The sequence below is a fragment of the Ambystoma mexicanum genome, chromosome 6q (genome assembly GCF_040938575.1).
Source record: "Ambystoma mexicanum isolate Mex_15411 chromosome 6q, UKY_AmexF1_1, whole genome shotgun sequence".
In the NCBI taxonomy this organism is placed as follows: domain Eukaryota; kingdom Metazoa; phylum Chordata; class Amphibia; order Caudata; family Ambystomatidae; genus Ambystoma; species Ambystoma mexicanum.
Window position 1 is genome coordinate 1,377,063,635 of NC_090937.1, and position 16,224 is coordinate 1,377,079,858.

The following is a 16,224-nucleotide window of genomic DNA, read 5'->3' on the forward strand; positions in this document are numbered from 1 at the left end:
CCCCTGGATGGTGGGGGGTGGGGGTGGTGGGAGACATGAGTGGAGACCTGGTGGAGGGTGCCCCTGGATGGTGGGGGGTGGGGATGGTGGGAGACATGAGTGGGGGCCTGGTGGAGGCTGCCCCTGGTGTCTGGGGGGTGCCCCTGGATGGTGGGGGGTGGGGGTGGTGGGAGACATGAGTGGGGGCCTGGTGGAGGCTGCCCCTGGATGGTGGGGGGTGGGGGTGGTGGGAGACATGAGTGGGGGCCTGGTGGAGGGTGCCCCTGGATGCTGGGGGGTGGGGGTGGTGGGAGACATGAGTGGGGGCCTGGTGGAGGCTGCCCCTGGATGGTGGGGGGTGGGGATGGTGGGAGACATGAGTGGGGGCCTGGTGGAGGCTGCCCCTGGTGGCTGGGGGGTGGGGGTGGTGGGAGACATGAGTGGGGGCCTGGTGGAGGCTGCCCCTGGTGGCTGGGGGGTGGGGGTGGTGGGAGACATGAGTGGGGGCCTGGTGGAGGCTGCTCCTGGTGGCTGGGGGGTGGGGGTGGTGGGAGACATGAGTGGGGGCCTGGTGGAGGCTGCCCCTGGTGGCTGGGGGGTGGGGGTGGTGGGAGACATGAGTGGGGGCCTGGTGCAGGCTGCCCCTGCACTGCTGGGGTGTGGGGGTGATAGGGGACATGGGTTGGGGGCCTGGTGTGGGCTGGCCATGGTGGCTGGGTGGTGGGGGTGGTGGGTCGACATGCATTGTTGATCAGTAGTGCAAGTTGACATGTGGGTTGGCTGGGGGGCATGCCCATGGTGGATGGGCTGCCTGCGGGACATGAGCAGGGGTGCAGGGTAGTCCCCCGTGGTGTGGGCTGCCTGCAGGGGCCGTGGAGGTTGTGGAGCGTACACCTGGGAGGACCCACACGGCCAATTCACGTGTAGTACTCCCCAGAACCCCTAAAATACACATACCCTGCTGAAATCGCGTGTGGAACTTCCTGCGCACCCCTGAAATACACGTACCCTGCTGAAATCGCGTGTGGAACTTCCCACGCACCCCTGAAATACACATACCCTGCTGAAATCGCGTGTGGAACTTCCCGCGCACCCCTGAAATGCACGTACCCTGCTGAAATCGCGTGTGGAACTTCCCGCGCACCCCTGAAATACACGTACCCTGCTCAAATCGCGTGTGGTACTTCCCGCGCACCCCTGAAATACACGTACCCTGCTGAAATCGCGTGTGGAACTTCCCACGCACCCCTGAAATCCACGTACCCTGCTCGCACTGGGCCAATCGCGTGCGGAACTTCCCGCGCACCCCTGAAATCCACGTACCCTGATGAAATCGCGTGTGGAACTTCCCGCGCACCCCTGGAATACACATACCCTGCTGAAATTGCGTGTGGAACTTCCCACGCACCCCTGAAATACACGTACCCTGCTGAAATCGCGTGTGGAACTTCCCGCGCACCCATGGAATACACGTACCCTGCTCGCACTGGGCCAATCGCGTGTGGCACTTCCCGCGCACCCCTGAAATACACGCACACGTAATTTTTTGTCAGCGGGTGTCCGTGTTTGTGGGTACCCCTTTGCACGTCATTTGTCCTGGAGGGCCACAGTATAGGACATTCTTCATGGCTGTATATAGGTGCTATTTGTTGGCGCACCTTTTGGCGCACATTTCTTCCAGGCGCAGAGACGCTACCGCCTGCTTTCTTGTGGCGGTCGTGTTTGTGCCTGTGTGCTGGTTTGAGCGTGCACTTTTTTGCCCTATTCTATTCCATGAATACGTGTTGTAGGCGAGCGTCTGGGCGTTATGCGCACTTGTACCCTGTACTTCCCCCGTGACGCCCACGTTTTGGCAAGTTGTTCCCCATTCCGAGTGTTACGCCCTGTGTTCCGCCTACTTTTGTTGCGTGCGCCGCGCTATGTGCGATTTTCGCTGTGGCCTGTGCGATTTTTGCTGTGACCTGGCGCACGCTGTTAGATGGCCTGTGCGCCAACGTGCGCCGCACACTTTTTTTTCGCACATCCCATGGTTTTCTCGCACACGGCCTTCCATGAATCGATGTGCGCTGCTTTTCGTGCGATTTTCGCACTTGCACTGCGATTTTCGCTATTCCACTGCGATTCGCAGGTAAGCCCCGAGGTAGAAGGGCCGGAGTTAAGCTGTTGGGCTGTGGCGGCGCCGTGAACTGTTGTTTTATTTATTCTGGAGAGAGATTTGAAAGCCTTGAACTGCTGGAGGACTGCGGTCTGAGAAAACAAAAGGAGCATAACTCAGCCCCGCTTGCCGCTCCCCTGCAGCTGCCTGCACTATCATCATTAAAGGCAATCAAGGCAGAAAGGTGAAAAGGACGCCTTTGCCTTGAAAAGTACGAACCGTATCCCATGAGAAGCACGAGCCATGTGACATCCAGCTGGGCTCATTAACACGCCTGGAGTGCCCTTGCGGCGTAAGCCCTGAGGTAGAAGGGCTGGAGTTAAGCTGTTGGGCTGTGGCAGTGCCGTGAACTGTTGTTTTATTTATTCTGGAGAGAGTCTTGAAACCTTTGAACTGCTGGAGGGCTGCGGTCTGAGAAAACAAAAGGAGCATAACTCAGCCCCGCTTGCCGCTCCCCTGCAGCTGCCTGCACTATCATCATTAAAGGCAATCAAGGCAGAAAGGTGAAAAGGACGCCTTTGCCTTGAAAAGTACGAACCGTATCCCGTGTGAAGCACGAGCCACGTGACATCCAGCTGGGCTCATTAACACGCCCGGAGCGCCCTTGCGGCGTAAGCCCTGAGGTAGAAGGGCTGGAGTTAAGCTGTTGGGATGTGGCGGCGCCGTGAACTGTTGTTTTATTTATTCTGGAGAGAGACTTGAAAGCCTTGAACTGCTGGAGGGCGCAGTCTGAGAAAACAAAAGGAGCATAACTCAGCCCCGCTTGCCGTTCCCCTACAGCTGCCTGCACTATCATCATTAAAGGCAATCAAGGCAGAAAGGTGAAAAGGACGCCTTTGCCTTGAAAAGTACAAACCGTATCCCGTGTGAAGCACAAGCCACGTGACATCCAGCTGGGCTCATTAACACGCCCGGAGTGCCCTTGCGGCGTACGCCCTGAGGTAGAAGGGTTGGAGTTAAGCTGTTGGGCTGTTTGGTGGCTTTGAGGCGTGGAGAGTGGCGCGCACCGAGCTAAGACCGGCAAAGTCCTGTTCGACCGCTGAGTCCGGTGTTTGCAGCTTTCACAGCCTCTCAACTCTTCAAGAACGTACTGCTATTTTGGCTGCTCTTCGGTCTCCAACACTGCTTTTGTACCTTTTTCTTTAAGTATCAAATCATGCAGTGTGTGTTAATGTCCCTAAAATCAAAACATGGGGCCATTAACAAGAAGCACTAATGAGCACAGGCCACAGGCTTATGCCTTGAAAAGCTTACCCAGAAACTGTACGGGCACCTCAACCCCGCTTGCACATAAATCTCACATGTTACGAAAGTGGGGCTTGAAACATGTTGGACATGCTGATATCCGTCTGTTTTGCAAGGATCCATCTGAAATGATACAAAACTCCATTAACAGCAGGGCGGTAGGAAACCTTCCTCTTCTCATCTCAGATTCAATACCTCCGACTCCCACAAATGTGAATATTAGTTCTGTTGGTGCTCCAAATGGGTCTGCCAACACAAATGAAAATATCGCCCCTGCAGCAACAATTGCCATTATTTATAGGTCACTCACTGATAGTGTCATATTGGGCAACATATTTACAGCTCCTACCCAAGAAACCATTGCAGATATACATGACACAATCAGTGATCTGGCAGCCCGGCCACAAGAGAATGTCACTCCTTCTCACCTATCCCATTCATCTATACAAAATCTTTCTGCTTCACCTGACTTATTCACAAACAATACTCATTCACGCTCTGCCTCTGAAATCTCATACATGGCTCCAACGCCGCGTAATCCGCGTGCTATTGGCTCTAATACCCCCAAAATGGATGATGCCATACTAAGGCCCAATTTACTAGAAATCACTTTAAATTCCGTAAATTTGGCCATCCAATCTATAGCCAAACTGTTTGAGACCCTTGATGCGAAACTGTCAAAACAAAATTTGCAAATCAAAAAAGTGTTAGCGTGGCAATCTGCCTTCATGCAAACTACGACGTCAAAAAAACAGGTTGTTTCGAGTGGTGCCAAATGTAAATCAAACAATGCTAACGTGGCCACACAAACTGTCTCCTGGCCCATTCTTGCCACGGGTCCTTCTATCACTCTTCCGGTAGCTCTGCTTAACAAGCGCCCCGTTCTCCCGCACTTTTCAGAACCTATTCGAGACAATCTTCAAATGGCTCCTTCCTCTGATATTGGAGCCCCGTCCACATTCACACAGCCCCTTAAAGACATTGTTAATCCGATGGACGCGAGTCTGGACAGACAATCTGTGAGTGCTCCTAGCATTGTTGAAGTGCTGCAGGTTGATCCCCAGACCAGTTAAGAGCTTCCAGTTCAGACACCAGTATATACACTTTTTGAATCAAAGCGGACCGACTGTCAGATTTTTGGATGTGAAGAAAACAAAAAACATGGCAACTCAAAAGAACAATTGTGCTTCAAAAACTAAACAGTTTATAAAAGCAGTTACAAATACACAGAAAGGAAAAATGTTAGCTTCTACTACCATTGCAAAAAAATATCAACAGCAAGCACAAGTTCGGAAAGATGCTGCGGGAGTTAGGCCACCAAAGAAGGTTACATCTTACGCTCCTCTCAATGATCTGTTAGCGGTGGCGGCCGACAGGCATGGAGCTGAAAACTCACAGATCACAACTGTCCCCTCAGTTGGTAAGACAGGTCCTGTAGACCAGTCTGATGAACTTACACAAGGGGCACTTGATCTTAGAAGGCAGGAAATTAGACATGCTGTTGATGAATATATGAGTAAACAGCCGTTCCAGAAAGCTTTAAATTGCTGTAAATCTAAAGGTACAACAGACACCATAAAAACAGCGCTCCCTCATGCAATTCCGACAGAATCATCTTTAGCTGCTAGCATTTCCTTAAAGCATGCAAACACTGAACATAATTCTCCATCTATTGCTATTGGCACTAATGTGCCTAATCCGACTCCAACGCTACCTTTACGAGCTGACTCTTGCCATGCTCATTGCTCTTGTTTAACCCAACAACAGAAAAAACAAACAACTTGGAGTCCATCCTCCACTCCACACCTCCAGAACAGTCTTCCATCTCATGTTCCCTCTCTATCAAAAACTGTTGAGGAACTGGATACGAGGATTGGATATGAAGGTGGTACGGTTTCTCTACCACCCCAATTTCTTCAAATACTTCAATTGGCGTTGCAGAAAGCCAATGAAGTTTCGAATCAAGTAGCCCCACCTCTTGTTGATGCACCACCTCATCCAAACACCGCGAAAAAAACAATTACAATCAAACATTAAAAGACCTGCTTTATACTCTTTAACCATAGCCTGCAGGCCTTCTCCGAGTGTTCAATATGATCTGAACCGTAGGTCAATACTAACAATCTCCGCTGAAATCCCTGCACTAGAAGATATTAATTCGGTTGATTTACAGCTAGTTGAATTTGATAATGAGCATTCACTCTCTTCAGTGAAACTATGGATCAATTCACGGGTTGTTTTAAATACAATCTGGCTTGCCAAAAGACAACTCTATGATTTAGGTTTTATCATTGAAATAAACTCATCGATCATACCCTTACCAGAAGTTGTACCACAATCAGCTACAGCTGAGAACAAGTGTGGCACATCAAAAAACTCTGAATCAAATATAAAGGACTCAACCAAACCGAACTGTACATGTAATAGAGTCTCAGATGCATTAACTATGCCATTCCAAATCAAAAACATTATTGGTCACCTTAGCCAGTTGGAACACGAGAGGACATCGCCATCTCATTAACAATCCCAATTTGGGCATTGCGAATGCCGACATAATTATGATGCAGGAAACATGGCTTGTGGATCTCCCACTTTGGGATAACTACGAACTATATCTTAATCCCGCTCTTAAGAAAGAATTGGGAAGACCAACCTCAGGCCTGCTTATCGCCATTAAACAACTTCCCTCATTTTCATCTGAACACTGGCTCTCTCCCAGCTCTTTTCTACAAGCTGTGAAGCTCAAAGCTGGTAGTTCCAGCTATGTTCTAATTAACATGTACTGGAACCCGGTAGGAATATCTGATCATGCTTTTATGAAAGACCTAAATCATTTAGTGGATTTAAACTGTGTTGATAAACCGGTGCCGCATGTTATCCTGGCTGGTGACCTTAATTTACATTGTTTAGAACCTTTCTACGACAAATCTAGATCGGATCTATGGTTGCATTTTGTTGATTCTCGAAGTCTGCAAATGTTAAATGGTACTTTTGCTGATGACATTCCCCCTCACCCCACATGGCATAGAGGTACATCCACGGCAGTAATTGATTATATATATGTCAACAAGAACCTAATTAATAATGTGACCAAATTTAAAGTTATAGACACTAACTTAAGCGATCACAATATTCTATTTGTCAATTAGACTATATCAGACATCTTGGAAAGTCCATATTCGCAATGCGCAGCTGGCCTTCTTTCCATCAACCCAGGCTGCAATAGATTAAGATGGTCTGCAACGTCCTTACAATGGTTTAATCAATTTTATGCTATGGAACTACACGAATCCAGTGGGGTGAAAACAAAACATGTTGACTATCACAACTTGATGCAATTGTTTCAACGCAAAGTATCACATGAGGCAAAGCCAAAATCAGTACATTTGCAACAAAGAAATTCAATCTGCAAAAAAGTTATATAGATCTTGCAAAAGGCAGATTCTTAAAACAGCATCAGAACAAAAGAATGGCCTATTGCTAAAGTTAAACACTAAACATAAGAATTGGATGCGAAGCATGAAAGCCACTCTATATCAAAATGATAGTGCTTGTATGCTAAGGAATCTTGCTGGGAAAAACACTGCCCAAATATGGGCGACTATTAATCAGATTTCAACAGGACACCAAATTGCATTACAATGTAATAATGTCCCACATCAAGCTTGGGTTACACATTTTACGCAATTGTACGAGCTCCCGCAAATTTCATCTAATGATTTAGCATCTGTGGAAACAAATACATTCGTTTTGAAGTTTGATAAAGAGGACATCTCATACTTCATAAAGAAAGCTACCACCTCTAGGGCTCCAGGACCCGATGGCTTGTCCAACTTTGCTTTGAAACAACACCCAGATATTTGGACTGACATTTTGTGGAACATGTTCAACAATATTATTCAGACTCAAACAATGCCAGAAACCTGGACCCACTCCATAATCTTACCAGTTTTCAAGAAAGGTGACAGAACTCACCCCGCTAGTTACAGGCCCATAGCACTGCTGGATGCACCCAGTAAAATCTTCAACCGCATCGTACTTAGAGACCTTAATGCCTGGGCCACCAATCACCAAAGAAGGGATCCTTTCCAGGCAGGATTTGTTTCTGGTTTGGGTACCACCCCAAACATAGTCGCCTTGAACATGATAAGATTGCACTGCTTTACACAAAATCAACCCTTATATCTGGCATTCATAGACTTTCGGGTTGCATTCGACTCTATTGACCGCAATCTTTTGTATAAAAAACTACTGCGATATGAATGTCCACCTTCACTTCTTGCAATAATTAAACTTCTTCATACTAACACCACCCTACAAGTTAGATTGACAACAGAAGGGTTGCTATCTGTGCCTATTCATACAGCTCGAGGCCTTAAACAGGGTTGCATCCTGGCCTTGTTTCTTTTCAAGCAGTTTATTTTAGATCTTGGCGAGTCCTTTTCTGTCATACTAACTGATGCACCAAAACTAGGACAACAACTAATTGCAGATGATTCAGTTCTTTTATCAACAACTCCACAAGGCTTGCAAAATCTACTTGATACCCTATACACCTATTCTTTAAATAACAATCTTACCATCAATCTGGAAAAAACACAAGTAGTGACCTTTTTGACAAATGCAAAAGCAGCTGGTAAAAGAACATATAAGTGGCATTTGCAAAACGTTGAATTGAAGAATGTTTCTGAATATAAGTATTTGGGCATTTCAATCTATAACAAAATCTCAGAAAAATCATACATAGATTCCTTGTCATACAAGCTTCAAACATTAAAATCACAGGCAACTATCCTAATGTCCAAATTCGGTAAATTCTCAATTCACCATGTTATGTCATTCTACCAAGCAAAAGTGGTTCCTATAATATTGTATGGTGCTGAAACTAAACTAATACATAGTTCATCAGTGTGGGACATGCTCGAGTCTAAATTTTGGAAAGCATTGCTAAAACTTCCTAACTGTACCCCATTGCCACTCATAAGGTATGAACTTGGTTTGATTACACTTCATGTACAATTAATATGGAAAATGTGTTCATTCCTACGCAAATGTCTTTTAGGTCTTGAACATCGTAATATCTTTAGTCCTGTTGCATGGTACCTTGTGAATTCTAACCATCTTTTTCCACGCACTTGGAGAAACTGCTTTTTGAATGCTCTATCTGATGCTTCTATGCCTTTACTTGTCCTTTTGACAAATCCAAACCGAGCTAAGCTAAAATTGTATCAAAAAGATTGGATATGCACCAGGGATAAATGTTGCACTTACAAGGACTTTGACACTCAGTTATTTGGTCACAAAAGATTCCGGGTAATGTCTGATTACTTACTAAAATTTCCATCACCTTATATAAGGCAACAATATCTGCGTATCAGGTTTAACTTATATCCGACAATGGAAATCATGGCTAGGAGGGGCTTGATCACTGATGATTTAAATCATTGTCGCTTCTGCCATGACAAAATGTGCCGTGAGACATTGAAACATTTAATAGTGGTTTGCCCAGCTTTAGATGTGATAAGAAAGAAACTTTTCAGTAAGCAACTGCGAACATATGTACCTTTGACTGTTGATGAAATCTGGCACAGAATCTTTTCAAGCAACAAGCTGGGACTTAGAATTGCAATTGTACAATTTTTGGATATTGTGTTGTCGGAGGACACTGAAATATATTATAAACCTACTTAAATGAGGTTTGAATACAGAACCCCGTGAATTGTTACGAATATTGAAATATGCAACTGTTCAAAACCTTTAAAAAAAAAAAAGGGAAAAAAAAGAGTTTTTTTTTCTTTTAAAATGTTTCATTTGCAATTTTAATTGTACTATGTATATTGTGCATTGCAAATTGTTCTCAATTGTTCTCAAATAATTGTTATATTGTTATATTTGAAAGGTTGATTTATCAACCAACCAAATAAAGAAAAGAAAAAAAAAAAACAAAAAAAAGGAAATCTTTTTAAATTCCATTCACTATAGGTGAACACACTTACGTCATCATACTACGGGATGGGGCAGGAGTCTAACTGTACCCTATTGGCATTGAAGCATGCATACAATGAGTTAAGATGTTCTAACACCATTGTATGATTAATAGACATTGGTTTTGGAGTGCCCAAAACCACTGATCAAAATGTCAGAACTACTGACAGAATAAAGACCCTCCCCATTATATGAAATTTGGCAGGCCATTAAAAACAATGGGCCTGCAGAGAAGGTTAAGCCACGGTTCAAAAGCCTGTTGTGTCTCACCCAATATTCCCCATTAATGCTCTGTGTCTTCATAAGCCAACATTCAACCTGGGTAATAAAGGATCTAACCACAAATAGAAGCCCACTTTGCAAGCTTCTCTTTTGTTTTTCTCAATTGTATCCGCTCTCTAGCCAATCAGCTTGGAAGGGAGGCTCCTACCACAGGTAAAGGCGGCATTCTTGGTTTCCCATGTGATGTGTGAAACTGGACACTAGGCAAGAAGACATGGACAGGCTCTTTCATTGGAGGCACCAGATGAGGCCATCCCCTCCCACCTCCAGCAGCTCTAAAGCGTTAGGGCCCGAGCCATCATACTTTATTGCGTGCTAGGTGGCCTTCATCCTCGTTAGAGGCCCGTCCCTTCAACTTGAGACCACTAACATGGGCTGCAGTCACTTACCACAAAATAAAGCCCTTTAGTTCAGGATCCGCACTTCATTAGCATCTATGTTTTTCTAGGCATACTCTCTATGGTAAGTTCAAAGTGGGTTAGGTTAGTAAATACTTTTTTCCACTTATTGCATGTATTTTGATACCATGTGGTCCATTTCTGAAACAATTCAAAACACTCTTAGTTTGTCGATTATGTTCAATATATGCTTTCATTGCACTGGCAGTCAATGATCTGAATGTTTATCAGGAAAGCTGAACAAAGCATCCCCGACTATCAGAGCCCATTGCTTTAAAACGTTACACAATATCTCCTGGATGGAGCCAGCAGAGAACACACTATGCCAGCAGTTAACATCAACAACAAAGATCTCAATTCTCACTACATTGAATCTGCTAACTGCAACTGTTGCTAAGCAACCCCCAATGAAGTTCAAAAGATGATCTCTTCATCCTGCACAGCCATGCAGCGAAACAGATACAGCATTTAAAGAGGGGTGCATTATTCAAAAATCGCACAACTATATTGCAGTTCAACAAAAGACGAAAGACGTTGCAAAAATGATGTGCAAGGGAGGAGGGAGGGAAAGCATTTTCATCATTACTCTTTTGTTTTCAGCAAAACGGATGCAATTTGTTCCCATGCAGGGCGCCCGAGGACAGTCCCTTGTGCAATGTTCTCTTAGCGCCTCATTAGCTAAGGCCCAGTGACGTTCATTAACTCGTCCCACAGAATTATTGGTGTTTCCTTCTACAGAGCAACTGTAGTTTTAACAGAATACTAAGTTTTATGTAATGTAATTGTCATTTGTAGAGCGCCTTTTCCCAGGTGGTATAGTCTCAAAGAGCTGGTGGTTGAATGCCCTCGGCGGTCCAAAGTCCATCAGAGGAGTTTAGAATGCGTGAGGACATTTTAGCCAGTACGTAAGTCGGCAGGGGTGGCCAAGTCCCTGCTAGCCACTCATGTCCAGCTGGCAAGTGGATGGGTGCTGAGAAGCAGTCTGGAAACTATGCGAGAGAAGGAGAAGCATTATGTGTGCAGCTAGACCACATTTTTGTTGTGGGGTATAGCTGCATTCTTATGGCAGTGGTGTTGTGCAATGTGTCGTAGAGTAGTGTATGATAGCAGATGTGTGCGGGTGGGTGGCTGTGTCTTCGGCCACCCACCTGCCCGCACGCATCTGCGGGAACATTTTGCAAAAGAAAATAAGCTTACTAGTCTAACAACAAATATTGCTGAAATCAAAGGCATTGGATGTAACTCATTCAAAAAGAAGGCTTCCCAAATCGAGAAGGGTCTACATTGACACAATTGTGCAGGATTGTGCATATTATTAGTGATCACTGAATGTTTGGGAGAGCACTGTTGGTGAACACGTAATTTGGATACGGCTGAGATGTAACTGATTGTTAGGGTGACCAGATAAAAAGAAAAAAAACGTGACAGGCCATAGACATAGACATAGGACTAACATAAACACAAATAAAACTGTAGTCTTACTTCTATGTCTTTGACCTGTTGAGGGGGCTGTGCTCCCCGGCACACTCCTCTCATTGGAGGAGAGCAGCCAGGCAGAGGAAGGGGGAGGAAACAGGGGCGTGAAAAGCATTAACGCCCCATTCATGTGCATGAAGAGTCGCACCGGGCCCAGGCTGTGAGGCCATATAAACGGGGAAAGAGTGCTACATAGATAACAAAATACAATACAATTACAATTTTGGAATCGGTTTCAGGCGAAAACCGGAACCGTAGCCACCCACCCATCCGATCCCAAGACTGGGTTTGTAAAATGAAAAAACTTGCTGGACCCACTGACGGAGGGCGATTTCCCGGGACTGTCCCGGGAAATCCGGTACGTCTGGTCACCCACTGATTTTGCTAATTCAGTGTGTCATAGAAACACTTGTGTACAGCCGTGTTATAAATGACATATCATAAAATATTGAAATATTGCAAATTACAAAGACCGGGGCCCTCATTACGACCCAGGCGGTAAGTTACCGCCTGGGTCGTACCTTTACCACCATGGCGTAAACTATGTTTACGCCATGGTGGTTGGCGGACTTAACGCCCCATTCCGAGGTTGGCGGGGTGGTAAATCCCCAATCCCCATTTACCCTTCCCCATTCCCATTTTTGCCCCATAGGGCATAATGGGAGTGGGGAAGGCGTTAATTACGCCACCGTAAATTACGGTGGCGTAATTAACAACATGGTCCCTTAGCGCCATGGATTTTAACACCTGCTAAAAGCAGGTGTTAAATCCGCCATGGCGCTAAGGGACCTCGGAATCAGGCGGTAAGGGTCGGCGCTGTTTACGCTGCCGTAAACCCCTTACCGCCTGGGTCCTAATGAGGCCCCGGGAGTCGTTGTTGGCCTCTTGATTATTTTTTTAATTTAAAAAATTAGATTAACTCTCATATGTCCATTGTTTAGAGTCAGATTCTAACATCTAACTGGCCACACCACACACGTGACCCCATCAGCCAATCCTTGCTTGTTAGCAGACTACTCTCCATTCCATAGTTTCATTTTCCATTATGAGTAAGATCAGACTGTCTTGGCATGCACAATTTGATCTGGGGCGGCTGGGCATCGACAGTTAGTATTAGGGAATGTATGGATTGGCAGGTCAGGTGATTACTTTGCAGAGTACCACTTCCGACAAATGCCCCTGTTGACTAGACAGCAGCATTTCATTTAGGGAAACAAGGTACGCCCACTAGCTAGAGGACAGCGGCCCAACATGCTTACACAACACACATACATGCCACTAGGTGCTGGCATCTTCAAGGACTTACCACCTGGATGACCATGGTGCGACTTGCTTGTAAAAGCATGAAATATTCAGTGAAGCAGGCTCTCTAGGCTAAGGTGCACTACATAAACCAAGCACTGACACGAGTTAGGACAAACTTCACTCCATCAGAAGCCATGCGTTCACGAGACAGGAACTAGAAACACACGTCCAAATGGCGACAGGCATCACAGCACAGTTGGCATTGCTGGGCCTTACCTTTGAAGAAAGGGATGTAATGATGTCTGAATGCAGATGTAGGACTGGGGTGTTGGGGCAGGGAGTTGCAGCTACTGGTACCTAGACTCTGAGTGCCAGCTGAGAGGCGACAGAGAGTGATCGAAAACAAACGCTTTAGTGAACTTTCTGGCGGCCATTTTAGCAACGTTAGCTCTTTTCTGTTTATGACATGTTTAATGCAGACTTTTCTCTCCCACTTACGTCTAATTTTCTAAAGCATTATCATGATAAAGACTGGGACGTAGCCCTTCCAGGTCACAGAATCAAGAGACAAATGGTACAAAATATAAGCGACTATGGCAGCTGTGCCCAACTCCTTCCCTTGATACATGTATTCTGGTCGTCAAACATGAATAGTCTTAAAATAAATGTGAGTAAATCATTAAATAAGCAAGTCAATTCAACTCATGATATTATTAATGGTCCTTGTTTTGAAAACCTATCTTCGAGGACAGGCTGAGAAATATAAAAAGCATTCACCATTATGCACAGAAGGTGGTTCACCCAACACTATTCAGTGGACTATAGCAATTAAGTCAACTTGGTACATATATGGCCCAATTGTAGATTTGTAATCCGATTATCAATAAAATGTAATGGGCACCTCATGATTTTCCAAAAAACTAAAGAAGGTTAATGGTTTAATGTAATGATTTAAGAAGTTGCAGAGTGGCAAATAAGGCCTGTCATATAAAAAAAAGTGCAGGAGATGTTACCCAAGGCTAGGCATACACTGCAAAAAATAATAATATCAAAAATAAGGAGGTAAAATAATATTCACTAAAATAGAAAAGAAGAAACCACAAATAATCTGACTGCAATATTTACTTAGAAAAGCCTACACAATGCAATCAATCCAAACGGAAAACAGTCCCTGCCAGGAGCAGCATGATTTACACCGGGTGAAGAATGCAGATAGTTTAGGGCACGGGAGCTTTCTTCCATTTTTGAAAGTATGCTTTCAGAGATAGAAGAGATGCTGAGTTGAGCTGGCAGGAGGAATGGCGCAAACCTCCCTCTTTCTACTAAATAAACAAGACACCAAAGACACATTTTGAAACTCTGGAACCTCCTCCCATTCAACATCCATCATACACCATCCCCTCCCCACCTTACCTGAAACTGGATGATCTGATCCCCACTGTTTCCTCCCATGGTTACTTGGAGATGCACTGCTGAATATTGCCATCCCTCCCCTGTTGTACTATGCTCTCTAACCTTATTCTTCCTCCTATGATTGGAAAGCGCTCCGCTGATTCCCAAAGCTAGGTCCACACGGGGGCGGATGTTTCCGGAGCAATTTTAGGTGGTATGCTCAGTTTTTAGTAACCAGGCTCACATGGGATTGCATGCTCAAAGCACAGTCGGTTACGATGAGTGTTTTGATTTTTACTTTTACTTGGATGTTGCAGTCCTGCATGGAGAAGGCCTGATAGCAGGCATTGAGTTTAGCTCTTTATTATGAGGAGCCAAAGAAGAGTAACTCTGTTTTTTCCTTATTGAGGCACATCCAGTTATCGACCATCCAGGAATCCACTAGGTTTTAGATGTTATAAAGGTTCTGACTATCAGTAACATAGTCCCTCCTAACCCCCAGGACCAGTTGAGTGTCATCTGCATAGTTTGTTCAGAATACACCAGATTTCTCCAAGAGACTGCAAAGGGATATGTTGTACAAGTTGAACAATATCGGGGACATACAAGCCCATTGCGGAACCCCACATGTGGACAGAGTGGGGTCCAAGGAGGTGACTCCCCAGCAGACTCTTGATTGTCTCCCTCTCAAAAAGGAGTGGACCCACTTGCATGTCATTTCAGAGCAATGGCAGGTATTCCTTAAGGTGTTTAAGAGTTGCTTATGGTCCAGTATGTCAAACGCAGTGAGAGGTCTAATAGGACCAGAAGACCGGACCTACCCTGGTCCATAAGGCTTAGCATATGGGTCTGCAGATCAACAAGAGCCGTCTCAGAGCTATGAGCGGGGCGGAAGCCGGATTGTCTCGGATGTAGTATATTGATAAATTCAATGAAAGTCTGAATCTGACGAGTGGCTTCTTGGTCTAAAACCTTCAAAAAGAAGTTGCAGTTGGTGATGGGCCTTAGATTTACTGCATCGTTGAGGTCTAATCCAGTTTTTTCAGGAGGGGCGTGATGGAAAATGTTTTGATGCAATCAGGGACTATGTTTGTGCAGAAGGTGGCAGGATTTTCCTTTTATTTTCTGTTATAAATAAAGATATTTGCTAACAAACATGCCACCACTGTGTCAGACTCGTACGTCTGCAAACTTACAACACATATCCCAAAACTTAATTCGCCCACATGTTAATAATGGCAACCATGATTTTGTGAATAGAATTTGGTCTCAGCGTTTACTTGCATTTTTAAGTGTGTACTCAAGAACTGCCTTTCAGATCAAGTGCAGTGTATGTCCATATATCAGGCGCAGAATGCATCACTAAGCGCTGCTTTGGGCCTGATGCAGAAGCACCATCACCTCCATGTGACTGAAGCTCCTACAGGCATGCAATGGAACCTGACAATTGTTTATGTTTTTGGGTTGGTTTTTGTGGGAATAACTTTTCAAATGTTAAATGTTAGTGTTCTTATTTTTTTTACAAAAACATCTGTGTGAGGGGTGGGGAGTGATAAAGGGGTTTGCCACAAAGAGCAGGCCATCTCCCGATATGTCTTCCATTGCGCAATAACTAAGCCCTACTTAAGACCTTCCAAATGTGTCTGTGTTCCATAAGCAGTCTTGACAAAACTAGTCAACTGATGCCAACTGGATACTTCAGTCAACGAAAGTGAAAATAAGAAACTCTGAGAACAGAAACATGAAAGAAGATACTGATATAGGGACTTCAAAGTTAGCACTGCCAAGCAGGCGCAAGCTGCTGCAAAATCTCACAAACATGTTATTTAAATGATGTGACATGTCATTGATTCAGTTGCTTCTATAAAATGCTCACATTTATCCTGTATGTTGCCTTCATGTTTGTTTGCATTCTTAGACGGGGTGCTTCGCACAATACTACATCTGGTACTCTGCTTAAATGATGCACCCATATTCTATGGTTATGAAATGTACACAATTACTTAAGGAACATGAAGTGTATGTGGGCTGACGCCATCTTTACTACAGCTTGCCTACAAATATGCG

At 45.0% G+C, this 16,224-nt stretch overlaps 1 protein-coding gene across 12 annotated transcripts in view; it reads right to left on the reverse strand.

Moving 5' to 3' along the window:
* Positions 1-16,224, reverse strand: part of ABLIM2 (actin binding LIM protein family member 2) — a 1,607,463-nt gene that overhangs the window by 473,102 nt on the left and 1,118,137 nt on the right. For 7 of the 12 annotated variants that reach the window (XM_069632014.1, XM_069632015.1, XM_069632018.1 and 4 more), the window contains one exon: positions 13,042-13,140. The exons of the other annotated variants lie outside the window; for them this stretch is intronic. In XM_069632014.1, coding sequence (XP_069488115.1) covers positions 13,042-13,140 — 99 coding nt within the window. The remainder of the gene's footprint in view (positions 1-13,041; positions 13,141-16,224) is intronic. 12 annotated transcript variants of the gene reach the window in all.